Consider the following 22,173-nt stretch of genomic DNA (forward strand, 5'->3'; position numbering starts at 1 on the left):
CTCTTAACTGCAACATCCCTGGATCATCTACTCTTTCAAAGGCTGGTTTCATCCCCAACAGCTGATGTTTGGAGATGCTAATAGTCCCTGGCAGCCACAGAAGATCCCTTGGGACCGAGCCAGGAGCTCTGACACCTCGTGCTGGGGGCTCAGCCACACTCAGCACACAAACCCTGAAGACTTTGTGCTGGCTGAGCTGTGCCAGCCCTGTCACCCACCCCGTGGGCTGGGAAGGGCAGAGGAGGACATGTCCTGGGGGATTTGCCTCCGTGGAACACGGGGAGGCAGCAAATGAAGCAGCCATGGAAGGAGCAGGAGAGGAGCTGGGCATCTGCCTCTCAGGCACTTACCACTGGCAGTGCCCAGCTGGGTGTTGGGCCCCGTGGGGGAAGCTGTGACTCTTCTGCTGCACCCAAAATGAGGGTGTCCTGCTGTGAGGGGCTGGCAGGGCAGCTGGAGCAGGAATCTGGCTGGAAATGGATGCTCCTTGGAGCAGAAAGCAGCCGTGTTTGAGGGGTGGTTGGCTGGGTCGGGGTGGGGTGCTGGGCACAGTCCCAGGGGCAGGAGGAGGCTGTGAGCTGCTGAGGAGGGTCCTGAGCCCCCAGTCACACTGATGGCTCCTGAAACAGGTCTCAGAGCTGGAGGATGTCTGGCAGGGTGGTGCTCAGCCAGCAGAGCCCAACATCTCCCTGTCCACCACGGAGCAAATCCGTGCCTCTGCTTCCCCTGCTAGCAGGAGGCTCAGGGGGGATTTGAGCAGCCTCAAAGCACCACTGTCCCATGGAAACTTGGGCCTATCAGGGTTGGGCTGTTTTGCAAGGGGCTCTCCTGGGAGCAGGTGGTTGGGAACTGCAACTACTCCCAAAAAAACCTGGAAAACCTGGGCAGCCCTGGGTGCACATCCCCGTGGGAGCATCACCGAGGGCTCCAGCAGGAGGATGGGTTTGGATGCTGGTGGCCACAATCAGCTTTTGGTTGTGGGATTAACCCACCCCTGCTCCTTGCAGGTGCCAACTCCAGCTCCTGTGTGATTCCCACAGCTCTGGTGCCTCGGGGCTCCTCGAGGAGCCTTTTTCTCCAGGGCTGGATGGAATCACTTGTGTTCTCTGAGCTTTAGTTTTCCTCCAAATTGGAAAAATAGCCCTTTGAAATTTTCATGAGGGTGGCAGGGAGCTGCCCATGAAAGCCACTTAATGTGACTGCAGTGACAAATGTCAGTGAGAGGCTCGTGCTGGGGGGAGGGCAGCGAGGGAGAGGGCACTGGAATTAAAGGATGAAATATTTATTTGGGAGTTTGGCAGCACTGGAAGGGCAACACACCACGGGCCAGAGGCACCTTGGGGCAGACAGAGCTGGGAGCCACAAATGGGCTGTAAAATGCCACGAGATTTCCTCTCCCTCCCCACCTCCCACCCCTTCCAGGGTCGTTGCCAGCCTGGGAAGGCACAAAGGGGGTTAAACATCCAGGAATGGCCCAAAGCTGTGGACAAGCAGGCAGAAATGTGGGGTGTGAGCCAAGGTGGAGGCTGGGGAGTGATGGTCTGGCTTGGCTGTAAATCCCAGCTCTGACTGAGGGCTGGAGCCTCATCCCTGGAACTGGGAACTCCTGGCTCTGGCAGGGGGGGTTGGCACAGGGCAGCCTGGCTGGAAGGTGGGATGAAAGCCCAGCTCAGCTCCCTCCACAGGGAATCAGGCTCATCAGCTTTCCTCTGCCTCCAGTCAGGCTCTGCATGGGAGATTTTCTTCTCAGGACCCCCAAACTGTGACCCTGGGGGGTGACCAGGGCTGGGGACAACCCCCATGGTGGGCTGGCTGTGTTAACCAAATAAAGAAGCTCAATAAAAATCCATCTCTGTGTGCTGGAGAGGCCCCTGGGAGTCCCCTCATCCCACTGGGATGTCCCACAGCACCACGAGGTCCCATCCCTGGGGTCCCACTCTGCTTTTCCCAGCCCTGAGAGGGGCCAGAATAACACCAAGGGTTAACCCACAACGATCTCAAGAGGCTACAACCTCGTGGAGAGCACAGGATTGGCAGGTCATTAATCTCAGAGTTACTTGATAACTTCAAATACAATCATGTAATCAGCAGGAACCTGTAATTATTATTTATGTGCATGGTGCTTACTAAATTACAGCTCTCTCCAAGGCTCTGTGTGATGAACAAATTAATTCTGCATCGGAAGAGCTTGACCAGAAATCTGTTTGTGTCTGAATTTCACTTGTAAACATTGATGTATGAAATGAAATCCGGGTTTAATTGGCCCTCCCTCCTGCTGAGAAGCACATTATGTTTTTATTCTGCGTTAGCTGAGCTGGGGAGGGGGAAAATTTGGAGGAGTTTCTGCAGCCCTGATGGTGGTACTTGTGTGGGAGACCCGTGTGGGATGTTCCTCACTTGCCTGAGGTGAGATGTTGTTGATCTCCATGCCCTGGGCCTGTGGATTTGGGGTGGAAAGGAGACAAAAAAAGCCACCAGGTGCCTCTGGAGCAGTGGGATGCTGAGCAGTGGGATGCAGGGCAAGGATGATGCCGTGGAAACCTGGGGAGGGTTGTCTTTTCCAAAAGATAAACGTGCCCCAAAAGTCCTCGTGAGAGGAATCCAAGTAGTTTTAATCAAACAAGACCGAGAACACACACACACACTTTTCTCCAGCTACGGAAAGCAAAGTCACATCAGTCAGAGCAAACCACCCAGAGGAGAAGGGAAAACCAGGGATGTGAACACAGATGCTTCTCTTTGGGTTTCTTTCTTTGGTTTTTCGATTTCCAGCTTCTTTTCCCCCCCAGACATGGACCTTGGCTTTAGAAAAATCCAAGTTGAACACGTAGCACATCATTTTTTTTTGGCACCATCACTTGTGGGGACGATGAAAAAAAACTCCCTGGGGCATTTCCCCTTCTTCAGATCCAGCAGATCTTTATTAACCTGCCAGAGCACCCAGTAGAGAAACCAAGATAGGAGAGAAGACACAAGTCTGCTCCTTGTAGGAGCATCTGCAGAACTGGGAGGTGCCACTTTTCCCACTGCATAACTCTGGGGGGGTCTTTTTCTCGCCCATATATTGGATTAAGGGCAGTTTTTGGGACTGTTGGTGATGGATGAACTTGTACTAAGCCTAAAACCTGCCCCATATGCAGGGTGTGGCCCTCACTGGGTCATACTGGGAGCTGTTGCTTCTCCCAGTGCATCCCTGGGGGCAATGGGATATTTCTGGTTTAGCTGCACTGGGGACATGCAGGTGGGAAACCAAAGCAGGAGGGAAACGTGAGGAATTTGCTTCAGACTCCTGAACTTCTCAAACGTTTAAAGAAAGAACCCAGAGGTTTTTTTTCCCCTATGCTTTCCTTTAAAGAAAACAAACAAACAAACAAAAACCACAAAAAAAAAAAAAGGAAATATTTTTCCTCCTTTCTGGTGGTGTATCCTGAGGAAATCACAGAGCACTGAGATTTCAAAGCTGCTTAAATCTCCCCAGGGCAGGACACACTTAGGCCTGTTCTTTATTGGGGGGAAACTGAGGCACAGAAGTGTGAAGGGGCTCCCACCACATCCTGTAGGGCCCCTGCTGGAAAAATCCCTGGGATGCAGAGAGCAGACTGGTCCCATAATGCCCTCCTGGCATCTGTCCCCCAAGCAGATCTCATATGGGGCAAGGAAAATGTGGCTCCAAGGAGGTCAAGGCAAACCCCAAAACCCTCCACTTGCATGGGCCTCTCTGCTCAGCTGCTTTCAGTGACCACATGGAACAGGGAGTGGGATCAGGGACAATCTGGAGTCTCCAGCGTGGGAAGGGAGAGAGGCAGGGATGGAGGGAGGGATGGAGGCAGGGATGGAGGGGGGGATGGAGGCAGGGAAGGAGGCTGCTGCTCCTCCAAGGCACTTAACCCCAGCCTGGGGATGGTTTGGTGCCATCCCCTGTGCGAGAGCAAGGAGCAGCTTTGGCACTGGGCTCACCTGGCACGGGGAGAAGCAGGGCAGGGGGAAGGGGAGCAGAACTACAGCGTGTCCCTGTGGTAGCTGCCTTTGGGGACCTCAGCCACCCCTCCAGCACAGGGTTCCCCCAGCTCTCCGCCCCCTGAGCAAGGACAGGGGGTCAGCCTGAGGGGCAGGGGCTGGGCAGGGACCTGGGGATCCCTCTGGGCTGCACCACACCACACAGTTACCTCACTCTCGTGCCTCCCTTCAGCCCAAACCCCTCTGTGGGGCTGTTCAGAGTCCCTGGCACCATCCCTGTGCTCTGTGTGGTTCCCCCCCCCTCCCACCCCCCATCCTTGGGGTCAAGGTGAGCAGTGACCTGGTCACACCAAGCAGCAGGTACAGGACACCTGAGGACCCAGCACGGGGCAGGGGAAGGGCTCCAGTTATCCCAGTGGCAGAGATGACCCCAGGGCTCAACTGAGAGCCCCCTCAGGGCTCAAGTGACCCCAGTGGTACAAAAACACAGCCACATAAAGCAACGTCTGCCATCAGTCCAGGGCTCTCCAACCACCCCCTGCCAACGCAGAGAGCTTTGGCCCCTCCAGAGGGTTTTCCCACACCAGCAGCATCCCAGCAGGTGCTCACTGGAAGGGCTGACCCAGCTTCCCAGGGATTAGCCCCATCAGCTGTCCCAGCAGTGTCCTGGTGTCCTGTCAGCTCAAAACTGTGACAAACTCAAGCCGGGCAGCGACGAGGGGCATCGTGCCCGGGCTGGAGCAGGCAGGGAGGCTGCTGCGACCTCTCCAGCTTCCTCTGGCTCCTTCTTCCATCCCACAGCAGGTCACAGCAGTGCCAGGGAGACGACCAAGCAGCCTCTCAGCTGTGCTGTCCCGCAGGTCCAGGCAGGAGCTGTGCAGGTCTCCCGTGGCTGCAGCGGGGCCGGGCAGGACCTGCCCCTGTGCTGTGCCCCCTCGGGGCAGGGCCATCGCCTCCCTCAGCCCCTGCAGGCCGTCTCCTGGGGCTCTCCTGGCTCACACAGCCGTGGATTGCTTGATGCTGTGGAAGCTGACTCTGGTGGGGGAGGTGGGGATGGACATGGCCCGGGCCACGCGGGCGCGGATGGAGTGTTTGTCCTGCCAGCGGTGCCAGCGCTTCCGCACGGCCGAGCGCACCTGGGGGCACGGGGAGAGGGGCACTCGGTCATGTGGGAAAGAAACAATCTGTTTTTGTTATAAGCCAAAGGAATTTGGTGGGAAACAGAGGGTGGTGGGATTTGCTTAGGCGCCTCGGGGAGGCCGTGAGGTGGGAAGGCCCCGTCCGGGCCTGAGGCCAGGGAAACATCACGGTCGGGATAGGGAAAAATATAAAAATGGGAAAATATCCCCTGGCTTCATAGCTGGCCTTTGTGTGCAGAGAGACCCCCTGTACATGTACAGGGGATCATCAATCAAATCAGGAGGGAGGGTGACACCCCCTCCTGGGTTTGAAAAATTACCTTTTAATGTAAAATACCTGTCACCGGTTGAATATTTAACAGAGAGTACAAAAAGAGCATGTTTTTCAATGGGATGGTGCTTTTTCCAGGCCATGGGACTTGGGATTGCACCCAGCGCTGCAATAAAGAATTTCTTGCTGCAGTTTTCCTTGTCCTGCAGGTATTTTTTGCCTTTTCATAAATGGAAAGCGAGGGTTTTTTCTGACAGTCACCACACAGCCATCCAGAGCCACCAGCCACCCTCAGCCCCAGGGCTTCCCACCAAAAATGCTGCTGAAACCCTGCTCAGCCTCCCCTGGGGGTCCCAGGAACCCCTGTCACCTGCCCAAGGCACCCAGCTTTCTTTGGTGCTGGTGAAATGCAGCCCTTGCACCTACCAAGGGAGATGAACCCATTAATTGTATTAATTAACACAGCCTTAAGCTGTGCCAGGGGAGCTTTAGGTTGAACATCAGGAAGGAATTCTTTCCAGAGAGAGTGATCAGGCATTGGAATGGGCTGCCCAGGGGGGTGGTGGAGTCACTGTCCCTGGAGGTGTTTAAGAAGAGAGTGGATGTGGCATCAGTGCCATGGGCTGAGTCATTGTCACATGGGTGACAAGGTTGGACTCAATAATCTCGGGGGTCTTTTCCAACCAGGTCGATCCTGTGATTCTCTAACATTAACTATTAAGAGAGATGGTGCCTCTGAGCTTAAAGTGGAAACAAAAGGGAGAAATAAATCTGAGCCAGGGGCTCTGTGGGAGAGGCAGCAGCTCACACCTGCACTGGGTGCTGTGAGGGGCTGGCAGAGCTACAGGAGCAGTCAGGGAGGTTTAATGGCTTGTCTGGTTCATGCCAGTGGCATTCCTTGGACATTAATGCCACCCTCCAGCAGCCCAAGTGCTTTGTGTGGCAGGTAAATGGTGAAGAAAGGCCTGGGATGGCCCTGGGAAATGGGGGCTGAGGCTGAGGTTGGGTGAGCACCAAAGTCCTGAGAGGTGAAGGACCATGGTGTGATGTGTTCCTGGGTCACCAGCCAGCCCTCCTCCAGCCCCTTTTCCTCCTGCATCAATTAGATGTGATTTGGTACCAAAACAAGCTCATCTGGGGCAAACTCTCCTGAGCCAGCAAAGGTGCAGGAGCGTTTGGAGGAGACAGAGGAAAGAGGTGCCCAAATAACTGGCTGCAGGATCAGCCTCTGCTCTCAGCTCCTTTGCTTTCTGCTGCCTGTGTTTTGGGGCAGAGCCCAGGAGGTGCCCTCACCCAGGAGCTGGGTACCCACCTGTGTTTATGGGGTCACCCTGGGGATGGAAGCCCAGGACTGGCAAAGCTGAGCTGTTTTCCAGTGCAATCCCCAAGGGACTGGGCTGGTTTGAGCACTGAGCACCTGCTGTGGTTCCTCCAGCCAGAAAAGGGCAGTGGAGAGCAGAGGCCTGACCTCGAGCTGGCGTGAAGTGATTGGGAAGGATTCCCCAGGGATGGGGGGACCCTTGGCTCTGCTGCACCAAATCCCACAGGGGCACCCAGAGAGCATCTGTTCTGGGGGGGTGGATTTTCCTCCTCCAAAGGCAGGGGCTGACAGCTGCCATTCCCATCTGTGGCTGCAGATGTGCCTGGGGCTGGAGGTGAGGCACTGACTCTGCTCACCTTCAGCTGGGGAATTGGGGACCAGCACCTTCCAAACCCTGGGCAGGGGCAGAGCCTCAGGCTGAGCTCGTGTCTGCAGACCCCCCAAGCACCCCCCAGCCCCCAGTGCTCACCTCACTGTTCAGGAAGCAGTAGAAGACAGAGACAAAGAAGCCCTGGAAGGAGACAAACAGCAGAGTCACCTCCAGCAGGCACCCCAGGACTGGGAGCTTTGGAGCAGCCCTGGGGTCTGGGGGGTCTCTGTTTTTGGGAGGGGGCAGAAGCTGGGGGAGGCATCAGCCCCATCCCTTGGTGGGGGAGCTGGGATGAAAGCCAGTGCTGAGGCCCATACCTGGAAGGACTCCAGGAAGGAGTTGAAGTAGATGAAGACTATCCTGGAGATCTCATCCTCCCCCGGGTTGACGAAGAACAGCATGTAGGTGATCCCCAGCAAGGGCAGCAGCACCAGCGTGGCCTTGACTGCTTTCCTGGGGAGAAAACATGGACCTGAGCTGCTGCAGGGCAGCCCTGGGCACGAGGACTCTGCCCATCCCACTCCCAGCACCAGCATGGCTGGGACTGGCCTGCCTGGGACTGGTCTGACTGGGAGGAGGAGGACAGAGCAAAGCTGAGCTGTTTTCCAGTGCAATTCCCAAGGGACTGGGCTGCTTGGAGCACTGGGACTTGCTGTGCTTCTCCATCCAGAAAAAGGGCAGTGGAGAGCAGGGGCCTGACCTTGAGCTGGCGTGAAATGATTGCTTGGCTGATCCCGGGCTCGATTAAAAAGGAATTAAGGAGGGCATAATAATTCATGCCCTTCAACGTGGGTTTATGAAAACCTCATCTCAGGTAATTAATTTGGTATCTTGCCTTGATGAGATTACAAGTGTGGTTTGTGAAAAGCCAAAGTGCTGATGCAGGGAGTGTGGGAAGGCCCAGGGCTTGGCATTCCTGTGGATCAGGGGACAAGAACAATGCCAAGCCATCGCTTTTTGCTTCAAGATCCTGTTCATGGACAGATTCCAACAGTAGCTGAGCATGGGAAAGTCATCCCTGGTTAGTCTGGGCTGGGTCTGTGTTACATCCCAGACCTGGAGCAGAGCACAGCCCCTGACACAAATGGGCTGATGACATGGAGGAGCTGGAGGAGACTGAGGACAGGAGCATCTTCAGGCTGGAAAACAACAGGAAAACACGTTCTTCTCATGGGAGCAGCCATGGCAGCGTGAAATCCATTCATTTTTTTACCAAAAGCCATCATCTAAGGTGAGCAGGAGCCCCCTCCAGGGCTGTCCCTTGCTGGTTTAAGCAGGACTGCACAGTTTAGAACCTACCAAATTCTCCAGGTTTTCTTGTCCCTTGAAATATTTCTGGGAAATGAACACGTTCTCCTGTCCAGAGGTGAAAAACCTTCCCTGCCAAAATCAGGCAAATACCAGAAAACCAAAAGTCTCTCAAAATTGCTGGCTGAGGCCCACCAGCCTTTTTCAAGAACCTTTCTCTTTGCTCAGCCCCAGCTGAACCATCCATCCCAGCTCAACACTCCATGAGGAGGAAAGCTGCTATTTCCTCATAACTGAACCAAAATACGTCCATTCTTGGCTGAAAAAGCCCCCCCTCCACCCCAAACCTACTTCTCTTGACCCAGCACTCGCTGAGATCCCCCAGTCCCTGCCCACAAAATGCTCCAGAGAGAAGCACTGATGAAGAGCAAGGTGTCTTCTCCTGCTCCAGGTACTTTGGAGAGCTGCTCTGACCACACACCTCCCAAGCTGCCTGCAAAACATTCCCCAGCAGGGAAGGAAGGGTTAAAATCCTCCTGCCTTGTGCTGTGGGAGTGCTGCCTTCTTCTTCACAAGGAGGTGTTGGGGTGGCATCGATTCCTCCCTCCTTCCTCAGCCTCTGCTCTGCTGTCAAGCAGCGATTTAATTCTCACCTCCGTGCCAGGATTTGCAGCTCCGAGCCTGGAGAGCTCATCAGGTCCCACCAGGACAGGCTTTTTTTTTTTTTTGCAAAGAGACTCAAATCCCAAGGGCTCCCTTCCAAGGCAGATCCAGCCATCCATGTTCTCCAGCAGCAGGCTCTCACTGATTTAATGCCTCCAAAGAGCATTTGAGGTGCTCTTGGGTGTCTGTCCGTGCTCCCATCACCTCAATGCCCGGCTGCTGGGGCTGTTCCCATCTCCCCTGATCCTGGGGGAAGCCAGGTCTTGCTGCAGGGTCAAGCCCTTTCTTACCTGTACTGGATGGTCTCTGAGGTGGTGGAAGCTCGGAGCTTCGTCATGAGGATTCGGACGATGTTGAACAGAAAGATGAAGTTGATCTGGAAGGAGGAGGGTCACTGCTTAGTGTCTGCTGCCCCAACATTCCCTCCCATTCCCTCAGCTGTGCCAGGGGAAATGGGAATGTTTCCTCCTGCACCTGATCTACTGCCTTCCCTGTCCTGTCCCAGGCACGTGCATTTATTGTTTTTAAAGCATTTCAGCAACAAGATTTAGGAGTTTGCTCAAGGGATCAGGGCAGCAGGGCATGCCAGGAGACTGGTGAGGCAGGACAAGTGTCAGAGGAAGGGCTGAAGGTGAAAAAGTTGGAGGGAGAGGAGGAATACAAGGCTGGGAGTTGCTGCCACCACAGCCAGCAGCTGCTTGGCCTCTCTCCCTCTGCAGAATCACTAATGAGGGCACGGGAAGGTGGCCCTGGAGCTGAGCACAAATGACATTTATTAGCAGTGGCCTGGCTACCTGACAGGCTGGGAAGTGGGAAGCAGGATCAATTGTTCCAGGAGGCTGGTGATCAGTCCTCCCTTGGGTGGTTTCAGCACTGGGCAAGTAGGGAGGGATGGTTTGGGGACCTTGTGCATGGCTCTCCCCCTGCAAACACAGGTTGTGATCTGCCACCACTGCTCTCTTTGTCCCTTCCCAAAAGGACAAAGTCCCAGCAAACTGTGCTCCCTGTGACCCCTGGGTCAAGCATCACTGCTCAGCCAGGAGCAAAGAGAGGTGGATCTGGGAATGGAGTTGAGGTTCCCAGGCTTCTGCAAGTGCAGAGCACCCACCTGCACCCAACCAGTGCCAGGGCAGGGATGGAGGGGCTTACTGGTACACATGGGAGTCTGCTGATGGGACATCCCTGTCAGAGTGAGGTCTCCAGGCACATTTGCAGCCCATCCCAAGCCCAGATTTTCTCAGGGGGCAGTTTGGGTGAGGGCAGTGCTGCTGTGGGGCAGCAGAACCAGTCACAGCAGAGTGAAGCTAAAGGAGGGGGCCAAGCCCTGGCCAGGAGCAGCTGCATCCCACCTGCAGCTGGAAGGATTCTGTTCAGCCCAGGAGATCACTTTGCTCTTACCAGCAGCACCAGGATCATGGGGCCTTGGTAAATGTAGTCAGTGTAGACCCCTGCTCGCTTCCCAAACCAGCACCTGCAAGGCAAGAACAAAGATAAGCAGTGTTGGGGACAAGCCTGCCATGGGGATGACCTGGAACCAAGGAAAAGGAGGTGCCCAGGGCTTGTGGGGCTGGTAACAGGCCCCATATGGATGTGGGAACTGGTTATTGTAGGATAAGCAGGGACTGACCCATTCATGAAGGAGGGGATTGTCCCTCTCTGCTCTGGTGGGGCCTCACCTGGAGTCCCAGGGGCAATTCTGGGCATCACAATATAAGAAAGGTCTAAAGCTCCTAAAGTAGGGACAGGAAGATGGGGAAGGGTCTGGAGGGGCCACAGGAGGAGCAGCTGAGGGCACTTGGTGTGTTCAGCTGAAGAGGAGCAGACTGAGGTCAGACCTCACCAGGGGCTGCAGCTCCTCCCCAGGGGCAGCTCCAGCTCTGGGTGAGCAGGGACAGGAGCAGGGAAGGGCTGGAGCTGTGTCAGGGCAGGGTCAGGTTGGATCTCAGGCAAAGGTTCTTCCCCCAGAGGGTGGTTGGCACTGCCCAGGCTCCCCAGGGCAGTGGGCACAGCCCCAAGGCTGCCAGAGCTCCAGGAGGGTTTGGACAATGTTCTGAGGGACAGGGTGGGATTGTTGGGGTGTCTGTGCAGGGCCAGGGGTTGGATGGATGATCCTTGGGGGTTCCTCCCAACTCAGGATATTCTGTGACCTTGCCCAGGTGTGGGTTGGTTCTGCTCCCAGCAAACCCTCTGGGGTCCCTGTCCTGGGAACACCTTGCTGGGGTTGTTAAATCAGTGCTGTGTGAGTAGCACAGGGCTGCTGAAATGGGGGAGCAGAAAACCAGCTGTGGAAAACAGGACAGGCTGCCTTTCATCTCAACAGGCTCCTTTTAACTCCCCAGTCCAAGGTATGAACTCTCAGGTGCCTGCTAAGACCTTCCTTTGCAGGTGCCTGTGAAAATGGCCCGGGGGGGATAGTTCAGATCTCTGCTGGTTCAATCCCAGCTGCATTTGGCAAACCCATTGTAGGAGCTGTGGCTTAATCTTGCCTTTTTTTTCCCCCCTTAAAAAAGATCTCATTTGCCTTTTGAGAAGAAACAAGCAGGGACAGGGCTGCAGAGAGACCAAAGGCAGGATAAAAGAAAGAATGGAAGAATAACATCCTTTTTTTCCTCCCTGCCAGAGCCCCTGGCACAAGTGGTCTCTGGGGATTTGGGATAGAGAAGGGAATGGGGAACAAAAGCAATCAGGCTCACTTCTCATTGTCGTAGTAGAGCTTCCCAATGGCCCAGGCCACGATGATGGGGAAGGGGATACCTGCAAGGGAACACTCAGGTGAGTCTCAGGGGGTGTCAGGGTTGACAGCAAGCCTGTCAGCAGCCTGGCATTTATCAATGAAGCAGTGGACACAAACAGGATTACAGCACAGCCCTGAAAGGAGGAGAACACAGCATGCAGAGGAATGTGGGCAACTTTCAGGCAGGAAGAAGATGGAAGGCAGAAATGGACTTCCTGTGCTTTTTACAAATCAGGATGACTCGACAAAAACTGTGTTTGTTAGTTTGCAACCAACCCTGGTGTGGGTATACATGAAAGTACCAATGGCAGGTTGACATGTGGATGGCCTGATGGCCTGATCTATGTGTACCAATAGCAGGGTGACATGTATGTGACCTGATCTATGTGTACCAATAACAGGGTGACATGTATGTGACCTGATCTGTGTGTACCAACAGTAGGGTGACATGTATGTGACCTGATCTGTGTGTACCAATAGCAGGGTGACATGTGTGTGACCTGATCTGTGAAGGCACCGACAGAAAGTTGACATGTGTGATGTGTGAAAAGTATAAATGTTTGCAACCTGTTGCAATAAAGTGATTACAGCCTTCTTGCAATCCTGTCCCTGCTTTGGAAGAAGATTCTGTGTCACATTGGCCGTCCCTGACACAAACAGCGACGAGGGGGGGGCAACACCACAAAATCCCGCTGCAACAGGGGCTCCCTCACACACATCTGCCAGTGCAAATCCCACCCTCCTGCTCCTGGCAGATATTTGGGTGCCAGACCAGGAGCAGGGGGTGCAGGGGGCGGCCTGGGACTCACACCAGCCGATGCAGATGAACATCCACTTGCGCAGCTTGTCGGTGGAGTAGGTGAGCACGATGGCCGTGTGCAGGTAACAGCCCTCCCCAAACATCCAGAAGAAGTTGGTGACGTGGAAGTAGTTGTAGGCAGCAGTGACCAGGCGGCACCAGACCTGCCAGGAGGAGATGTGGAGCCTCCAGAGCTCTGGGTTGCAGTGGGGAAACCAATGCCACCAGCAGAGCAGCTGAAGGTGTGATTCTCACGCGCCTGGGTTGTCCTCCAACCACCACACAGCCCTATCTGCCTCAAACTGACAGAGAGGAGGGTTAGATGGGATTTTAGGGAGAAATTGTTCCCTCTGAGGGTGGGAAGCCCTGGCAGAGGTTGCCCAGAAAAGCTGTGGCTGCCCCTGGATCCCTGGAAGTGTCCAAGGCCAGGTTGGATGGGGCTTGGAGCAACCTGGGCTGGTGGAAGGTGTCCTTGCCCAGGGCAGGGGGTTAGATCCTTCCAAACCAAACCACTCTGTGATTCTCTGATCTCAGGATCTCTCTACAACTACCTGAAAGGAGGTTGTAGCTCTCTACAACTCCCTGACAGGAGGGGGGAGCCAGGGGGGGTTGGTCTCTTTTCCCAGGCAACCATCAGCAAGACAAGAGGGCTGGGTCTGCAGCTGTGCCAGGGGAGGTTTAGGTTGGATATTAGGAAGAATTTCTTTGCAGAGAGGGTGCTCAGCCCTTGGAATGGGCTGCCCAGGGAAGGGGTGGATTCTCCATCCCTGGAGGTGTTTAAGGACAGACTGGATGTGGCATCAGTGCCATGGGCTGGGAACCACAGCGGGGTTGGATCAAGGGTTGGACTTGATGATCTCAGAGGTCCCTTCCAACCCAGCTGATTCTCTGATCCCATGATCCCCTCACTCCCCCCCAGCTGCTCAGGGCCAGGCTCAGCCCAGCAGAGCTGCACCCACCACGTTGCTCTCGTGCACCTCCGGGTTCATGGTGAGCTGCACCACGAACCACGTGGCGTTGCGCAGGATGAACGCCGTGATCAGGTTCCAGTGGATGATGTTCCTCAGGCACCGGATGCTCCTGGACAGGGGTGGAACGAGGCACCATCAGAGCTCGGGGACAGGGCTCTTTGTGGGGCTGAGTGTCCTTGTGGGACCCCAAGGGCGACCTGCTGGGGCCATGCCCTGGGTGAGGGGGGCAGGAAGGAGGCCAGGAGGGGGAAGGCACCAAGGAAGGCACCCTCTGCCTCCATAACCAGGGGCTTTCAAAGGAGGAGAACAACCCTGAGATAGGCATGATCCCTGTGGGATTCCATGGCAGGAATGGCCCTGGGGGAGTGTCAGGGTTGACAGCAAACCTGTCAGCAGCCTGGCATTTATTGACGAAGCAGTGGACGTAAACCAGATTACAGCACAGCTCTGAAAGGAGGAGAACACAGCATGCAGAGGAATGTGGGCAACTTTCAGAAAGGAAGATGATGTAGGACAGAAATGGACTTCCTGTCCTTTCTGCAAGTCATCATGACTCAACAGAAGCTGTGTCAGCCAATCCTGATTTATTTATACATCAAGACACCAATAGTAGATTGACATGAATATGGCCTGATGTGTGTGTACATAAAAATACCAATAATTAAGCTGACAAGTATGACCTGATCTATGTGTACCAATAGCAGGATGACATGTGGATGGCCTGATATATGTTTATATGAAGGCACCAATAGAAAGTTGACATGTGTGATGTGTGAGAAGTATAAATGTTTGCAACCTGTTGCAATAAAGTGATTGCAGCCTTCTTGCAATCCTGTCCCTGCTTTGGAAGAAGATTCTGTGTCACATTGGCCGTCCCTGACTTTAACAGTGACAAGGAGGGGGAAGGCACCAAGGAAGGCACCCTCTGCCTCCACAACCAGGGGCTTTCAAAGGAGGAAAACGACCCTGAGATAGGCATGATCCCTGTGGGATTCCATGGCAGGAGTGGCCAGGGGGGAGGATATGGCAAAACACGGGGGCTGGGTCCATCCCTGCCTGTTCTCCTCCTTTGAAAGCCCCTGTTATGGAGGCAGAGGGTGCTCCTTGGTGCCTTCCCCCTCCTGGACTTCTTCCTGCCCACCTCACCCAGGGCATGGCCCCAGCTGGTCTCCCCTGGGGTCCCAGCAAGGACACTCAGCCCTACAAGTGACCTCCCTGGGCTCGTCCCCCCGGCAGGGACACGTTTGTGTCACTCACCTGAGGCGCATGAAGAGCACAAAGGCCACCAGGAGGGCCCCCAGCGAGACACAGTGGCCCAGGTAGTTGATGATGACAGCAATGTGGTAGTGCAGCTTGCTCTTCTTCTGGGGGGGGACACGGGGAGGGGGGTCAGAGCAGCCCCAGCAGCCCCACAAACCCCCCTCCTCCAGCACATCACCCGCGGGAGCTGCACTGCCAATTTGGGGCCCTTTTTCAGAAATCAGAGGGAGCCCTCCCTGGGGCAGGGCAGGGATGGGAGGGGGTGGGGGTAATGTGGGCAGGGGAGGCACCAGCCTGGTTTCACACCCCAGTCCTGAGCCCTGCTCAGAGCTGGGCCATCCCCAGCCCATCCTCTGGGGAAACCCTGCTGGAATGGAGCTGAGCTCGCTGCAATCTGATGTCTCAGTTCATCCCCCCCTGCCCTGGGGGCAGCTGAGAGGCTGGGATGAATTCGGGCAGAGGGAAGGTGTGAGTGGTAATTAAATTAATTGATCACTCCTGCTGTTAGGCACTCATCCAACCTGTGAATTAGCAATTAACTGAGTGAGAAAACCATTCCTGGCAAGAGATATCAGCATCTTAAATACCAGAGGTGGTATCAGCTGCAAATGAACAACCCTTATCTCTTCCCCTCTGCTCTGAGGGGTGGCTCGAACCACTCAGGGGCTTGTAATTCTTGATCCCTGATTTTTATACCTTCCAGCTTCCTAAATACCTCCTTTATTTCACTGCCAGCAGGGCAGGATGGGGTTTGCCCTTAGTGCTGTGTCAGGAGGGGGATGGGGCTGAAGAACCTGTATCCAGATGCCTGGAGACTTCACACTGCCAATTCCCTGGGATTTTTAATGGGGATGGAAACAGGCTTTTCCTCTGACAGGGAACACAAATCCAAGTGAAGAAGGGGGGTTACCACTGCCACACACAGCCTCACATCCCAGAGCTCCCACTGGGCATTCCTGACCTGGATCTGCCTCCTTTCCCAACTCATCCCCAGGGAGGGCTTCCCCAGGTCCTACCTCTTCGCTGAGGATCTCCTGGCACTGGGAGTAGTTGACCCGGGCTGCCCAGCTCCCGTTGGCAAGGCACTCCCTGTAGCCATTGTCTGGAAGAGAGGGATGCCTTAAAGGAGGAGGAATAAATCCCTGGACTATTTTGAGCATTAAAAGGCAAAAAGCACCCCCTTATTATTGAGGATGCACAGGAATAATTTGCACACACACCCTGAGCTGCACAGGCTTCACAACTTTACACCATCATCTAATTCCAATATTCGGATCCTAATTACAATATTCAGATCCTAATTACAATATTCAGATTACAATTACAATATTTGGGCATTACCTCAGCTGTTACACCCACTTCCAAAACTGTCCCTCCCATAGCACCGCCCTCACCACGTCTCCGAAATTGGAATTAGGATCTTCTTGACCCCCAGCAAGGACAGTGAGTGGCAAAGGCTGAGTGGGGAGGAATTCCAGGAATTCCAGGAGGAGCCTGGAGCAGCCTGTGCTGGTGTGAGCAGTGGGGTGATGGCAGAACTGGGGTGATGCTGGGCTTCCTTCAACAGGACAGCCCCTGAGCCTCATCAGGGGGATGGGATGGGACAGGGATGAGAGGGGTTGGGAGGCAGGGACAGGTAGGGAGTAGTGCAGGGACAGTCCTGCAATGGCAGCAGAGGCACTACAAAGCAGGAGCCCCGTGCATGTCATCCTGCACTGCTGCAACAACATGGGGGATGGAAAAAGTGATGTTTTTTGTGGGAAAAAAGATTTTTCTTTCATCAAAAGCAGCACTTGGGTGGGCAGAAACTCCACTCTGTGTTAGGAATGGCTTTGGACACTTTTTCTGTGCCTTCACTTCGTCCCCTGCTCCCAGCACGTCCCTGGAAGTGACAGTGCAGCCACCCGTGCCAGGAGGGGCTGAGCTGCAAAGGCCCCCAATCCCTGCTCAGCTGGGAGCTGCAGACCCCCTGTGCCACCTGCAGTGGCTGGGCAGGCTCACTCCTCTGCCCTTGTCCCCAGGATGGGGACAGCAGCCCCTCTCCTCCATCCAGGAGAACCTGCTCAGGGAGCTGCTGCCGCGAAACCACCCTCCCCGAAATCCGGGATTCTTCGGTGGAAAAAGAGCTCTGTGCCCAGAGATGCTTTGTCCCCCGTGTCCCCCAGCCCTCCCCCAACATGTCCCCGGGGGTGCTGCCCCTCTTACTGGTGGTGTTGTACCGCACCCCGTAGAAGAACTCGGGGCAGGGCCGGGCCACCAGCTGTCCCACGGCGCTGCGGGGCCAGCACGTGCCGATCAGATCCACGGAGGCATTGCACTGGGGACCTGTGGGGACAAGGCCACGGGGTTACTGGGGGGCTGGGGGCCACCAGGGGCCACCTCCAGGCCGTTGGAGGGTCAGGATTTGCCTGGAGAGCTGGGCTGCAGCGCTGGATGAGCCCCAGGAGCTCAGCCCCCAAACACCAAACAGGGTCTGTGCTGAGGCTCCTGCCCATGGCTGTGACCCTGGTCTTGTCTAAATAACCAGATTAAGCCCAGTTCTGGCCAAAGGCCTGGCTTCACATCAGCTGGAGGTTCCCTGGCTCTGGTCTTCCAGCCCTGCTCCTTCCTCCACCCATCCAGCCCCACAACAGGCAACGAGCCAGAGTTTCTGTTTCCCAGTGGTGACTCCAGCCTGGTTCTGCTGGGATGCTCCTCAGAGCCCCTCCAACCCTCCCACACCTCCTGGCTCCAAACCCTCCCTCCTTCCCAGCCATTTCTGTTGGTCTCTTCCAGCCTTTCCCGGGAAAAAAGACTCCAAATGTGCTGCTTCTATTTCAGATTTCAAGAAGGACTTGTGTGCTTTTCCCAGCTCCACGAGTGTGCTAACGTAGGCATTAGGTAGGCCAGATTGCAGGCTTTTTTATGTATAAATTGTATATATTTAGAACAACATGTCCTGAAGCTAAATATGTCCCTGCTCCATCTCCCAGCGAGGTGGGAAGCACAATGGCTGGAATATCCATAGAATATGATCCCAGACGAGCAGCAGATGGATGGGCAGGAGACACTGGAAGGGGCAGAGTTCAGTCCAAACCACTCCTGGATAGCAGAGATGTTTGTGCTGCTGGCACAGAGACAGGAACTGCCCTTTCCTAAGGCAAACCCACCCCAATTCACAGCTCCTTGGGTGCAGGAACACGGCCTTTCCTCTCCCCCAGAATTCCTGGCTGCTGTTTGAATGCCTTTCCCAAAAAGTCCTATGGATGGAGCTGGCTGAAGAGTGACCAAAAAAAAAAAAAACAACTGTTTTTATGGAGGAATATTGTTATTTTTGGACCTTCTCAGAGGAAATTTGCAGCACTTCCAGTGTTTTCCTCAGACATCTTAGCAAGGGAGAACAACTTCCAAGCATGTTAGACAGGGAAGCATCAGCGTGGTGAGTGTTACCTTCTGCCTCCCAGAGCTTGTAGGGAGAAATTAATTTTAACAATGACCTTTGCTTTTAGCTTTGCTAATGTGTAGGGTTGCTGTGGCAACCTTGCCTTTAAATTAACTGTTTTAAGCCTCTATTTCATGGGAAACAAGGTGCCCTTAATCACGTGTGAGCGTCTCTGCCTTTTGCATCCATTTGCATTTATTGAGCTCCTTCGTTGTTTTGACCCAAATTTGACAGAGAAATGGAGGGTCACAGAGAAATGAAGGCCCTGTTTAAAATTTTATGATTATATTCAGCCATGTAAAGAAAAAACAAGCAGTAATTGCTTCGACTGAGGACAAAGTTAATCTGCAAGTGCTCTCCCTGGGAGCCACCCAGGTAAGGAGCTACTTGAGGGTCTGGAATGGGAAAAGCTTCACTTGGAATAACCCAGCCTGGAAAAGTGGGGATTGCACAGTGCTGATGCCCAGAGCAGCTCATGCAGCCACCAAACCCTCCCATCCTGGCACTGGTGGGGCTGAGCACAATAAAACTCCGTTTTTTCCACATCCCCTCGTGCCTCAGCTTCCCTCCTGCATCCCAGGGGCTGTGCTGGGGCACAGACAGAGGCTGCTCAGGGAGGAGAGTCAGGAATGACAAGCCAGCAGGGCCAGGGAGCAGCGAGGATGATGTTCTCCATCAGCAGGGCCAGGAATAACCAAACCCAGGCTAAACCCCTGGAGATGATGTGGCCAGACAGAGGTGGCGTCACTGGGTGACACATCTGCTCCAGTCTGGGTTTAATATCTCCCAGGTGCTTGATTTAATGGGTTTAATATCTCCCAGGTGCTTGATTTAACGCCGTGTGGCACTGGCAGAGTGTGACACACACCCACCCACCAGGTGACAAACCCGGGGGGTCCCACCGGTCCCACCACGGGGGAGGTGGAGCAGCAGCACCAGGAGCCCAACCCCCTCCTCATCCCACGGCTCAGGGCTGACATTTGGGGTGACATTTGGGTCAGGGGGTGCAGTCAGGTGCTCACCAGGCTGTGGGTGCTCCGGGGACCTCCCCCTGTGCTCAGCAGGCTTTGCCCCTGCATTGATTTCTGGGTCTGTCCCACCAGTTTTTAATCCAGTGGGTGGCTGGAATACTTTTCCCAGGCTCACGCTGAGAGATGCTGGATGAAGAAAAGCTGCAGAAAGCAGAGGCTGCTCTTCCTGCTCTTCCAGCACGTGGGGAAAGGGAAAAAAACCCCTTCCTGCTGGGGAAGGGTTAAGTAAAACAGCAAAGGCAAAGAGCGCCATGAGGGCTGCGAGATCCCCTCTGCTCCAGCTGCTCCCAGTGGCACACGGCTCCCAGCACTCGGAGCACTGTTTAGCATGGAAATTACATGTATCAGTGCTAAATGCTTCCCTGTCTGCTCGGCAGCCCATCCCTGTTTGCAGGGGGATTATCCTCCCCCGTTCTCAGCTCTGTTGGCTGCACAGGTTTGGGCTTTGCAGATTTACAGCAGGAAGGGTCAAATGAATTTCCTACCCGCGCTAAATCCCCCTGATTTGGCTTCTTCCCGCACAAAAACATGGAATTTTGGTTAGGAGGGAGCTGGTCCTGCTTTGAATTCCCCTGCTTTTTGGGGAATGTGGCACAGGGGAAGTCACTCCAATCCCTTCTCACCCCATTGCCTTTGGAAGTACTGCAAGCAGTATAAAGCATTTACTTTCTTCTGCAGGAAAAACGTGCCTGTCCAGGGACTTACACTGAGACAACTACATCACAATAACTGTCTCAGGATAACTGTAGCAATATCCCATCTGCTTATAGAAAACATCCTTCTCCAGCCTGCTCCCAACACTCGCTGAGGTCCCCCCGAGGTGGCTGCGAGCTGAAGCCACACACCCGAGTGAATCCTGGCAGGGCAAAGCTCTCCAGCCCCGGCTTCACCTGCCAAAAGATTCTCAGCGAATGTAAAGAGGATGGAGCGGGTTTATCCCGGGCCAGCGCCACCAGACGCGTGGCCACGATGCTCCTGAGCCGGTGCCAGGAGGTCTGAAGGGTTAGAGGAGGAAAGCAGAGGTTGTGCTGATGAAACAGTGCTGCTAAACACGCCCTCGTCTCCCCTGGGCAAAGCTGTGCCCCAGTGGAGGCTGTGCCCCATCCCAGTGTGCTGCTGGGCACAGACACTGCTGTGATGGTCCGAGGGTGACACCTCCCTCCCCTGTGCAGCGCAAAGGAGCCGGCAGAGAGGATGGAAATGTGAATCACAGCAGTGACGGGGTTATTTATCCGAGGTGTCTCCAGAGGCTGAGGAGCAGCCGAACGTTGTTAACTCCTATCACTACCTGTCCCCAGCTCTTATTCAACCGCAGTTCTCTCTGTCCATCGCTGGTGTCCCCTGTGACTGCCCTGCTGCCGCCTCAGCCCCTGAGCGTGTCCCCCGTGTGTCTGCTGCAGCATCTGCATTTGGCAATCAGGGCTTCATCTCCACATCTAATCAAGATACACTCACTGCAGCGCAGGCACGAAGGGCTGCTCGTCCCTCCCAGACAGCTCCACCACCCTTGGGGAGCGGAAAGAGCCATTTCACACCTTATTGCCCCAAAACAAGGGCCTTTGGGAGGGGGATGTTTTTATTTCAAGGTGCTGATGTGCCAGGGAGGGGCGACTCCGTCCCTCCCTTTGGGCCACTCGGGTGTTAAATGCTGCACAACGCCGGGAAACGGCACTGGGGGACAATTCATGTTAACATGGGGTAGAATTGGGGTGGTGGAGCTGCTTGCCCTCCCTCTGAGGCAGGGCTGGGGCCTCAGGATGGCTGGGAGAGGCAAAACACGTCCCTGCTCACACTCTGCTTCCAGCACTGCTTTTGGTGGCATTGGGTGCCTCTTATTTACCTTTGTCAGACTCCAGCCCTTAAAAAAATCCCCAGCCATCCTCCCAAGCGTTTCGAGTCCCACACTTCTCCATGAAAAATAATTACCCAGGCTAATTAAATGTTATGATAGCAAAGTGTCTTGGTAATGAATTTTTGGCTTGTTGCTATTTACCATCACTGACTGTCCCCTCGAGTCTTTGCTGCTGCTCTGGAGAAGAATAAATAGGAGTCACCAAGCCTGGCTTGTTGTCACTTAAGGCTGATCCATGAACAGCTTTGCAGCATGTAAATTTACAGAATATAAAATGTAGAGGGTTGGGTTTGGGGTGTATCACGTTCTCCTGAGATGACCCCCACAGTGGTGGGATTTGTGTTATAACCAAGAATGGCAGCAAGTGGTTCATTCCCTGCTTTTGGCTGGGGTTTGGTGGTGGGTGAGAGAAGCAGCACAGTCCCTCCCTGGCAGGGTTTTCCTGACAGAGCCTTCTAGTTTGGCTACAACTGCACAGAGCAGCTGGCAAGGACTTCTCTGCACCCCCTGCAAAGTACAGTTTGACTGCTGGGGCTGCTGCTCTGTGCCAGGACACTGTTTCCTACCAGAAAACCTCATCATCTTCCCTCCTCCACTACAATAAAACCTATGAATATGAGGGAGTTGCTGCTGACATCCCTCTTTCCCAGATGATGGAACAGGATGGCTTTATCAATGCCAGTACACACTTAAACCACGATGGTTTTCCATATAAGGTGATTTCCCATTTTTTGGTTCCCAAACCAAGTATCATGTCTCTCCTTCCATCCCTGCCAGGACTCATTGCTGCCTCTTTAGCCCCTGCTCAGCTCCTTTATTAATATTTCTGCCTTGGTGGGAGAGATGCCAACGAGGCTTGAAGGGAAAAGAGGCACTGCTGCTGTTAATTTGACCTTTCTGAATTTAAATTCCAGTCTCACCCCAGGGGAGTCAGGGAGTGGATGGAAGAGCAGTGGCACGACAGCTGCTGGAGCAGCGTCAGCGCTTTGGGGAGCTGAGCTGGAGTGGGTGGAAAAGCTCTTGGTCAAACTTGTCACCCGCTGGGAAAGGTGTTACCAAACCTGTCTGATAAAGTGCCCGTGAAAGAATTGTTCTCATCACTCGCTGCTCCTCAGCCACAGGGTTTTGCTGTATCT

At 54.5% G+C, this 22,173-nt stretch overlaps 1 protein-coding gene across 1 annotated transcript in view; it reads right to left on the bottom strand.

Annotated features, from left to right (window-relative positions):
* Positions 1 to 2,591: 2,591 nt before the first annotated feature.
* Positions 2,592 to 22,173, bottom strand: part of LOC127461173 (corticotropin-releasing factor receptor 1) — a 31,081-nt gene continuing 11,499 nt past the window's right edge. The window contains exons 3-13 of the mRNA XM_051768674.1: positions 16,939 to 17,058; positions 15,750 to 15,835; positions 14,731 to 14,837; positions 13,462 to 13,582; positions 12,513 to 12,666; positions 11,663 to 11,723; positions 10,368 to 10,440; positions 9,260 to 9,345; positions 7,376 to 7,511; positions 7,158 to 7,199; positions 2,592 to 5,093 (exon numbers count right to left, since the gene is read on the bottom strand). Coding sequence (XP_051624634.1) covers positions 4,953 to 5,093; positions 7,158 to 7,199; positions 7,376 to 7,511; positions 9,260 to 9,345; positions 10,368 to 10,440; positions 11,663 to 11,723; positions 12,513 to 12,666; positions 13,462 to 13,582; positions 14,731 to 14,837; positions 15,750 to 15,835; positions 16,939 to 17,058 — 1,127 coding nt within the window. The 3' untranslated portion in view covers positions 2,592 to 4,952. The remainder of the gene's footprint in view (positions 5,094 to 7,157; positions 7,200 to 7,375; positions 7,512 to 9,259; positions 9,346 to 10,367; positions 10,441 to 11,662; positions 11,724 to 12,512; positions 12,667 to 13,461; positions 13,583 to 14,730; positions 14,838 to 15,749; positions 15,836 to 16,938; positions 17,059 to 22,173) is intronic.

Source organism: Manacus candei, unplaced genomic scaffold, assembly GCF_025592945.1.
Source record: "Manacus candei isolate 608988 ecotype Guabito, Panama unplaced genomic scaffold, ASM2559294v1 h1tg000096l, whole genome shotgun sequence".
NCBI lineage: Eukaryota > Metazoa > Chordata > Aves > Passeriformes > Pipridae > Manacus > Manacus candei.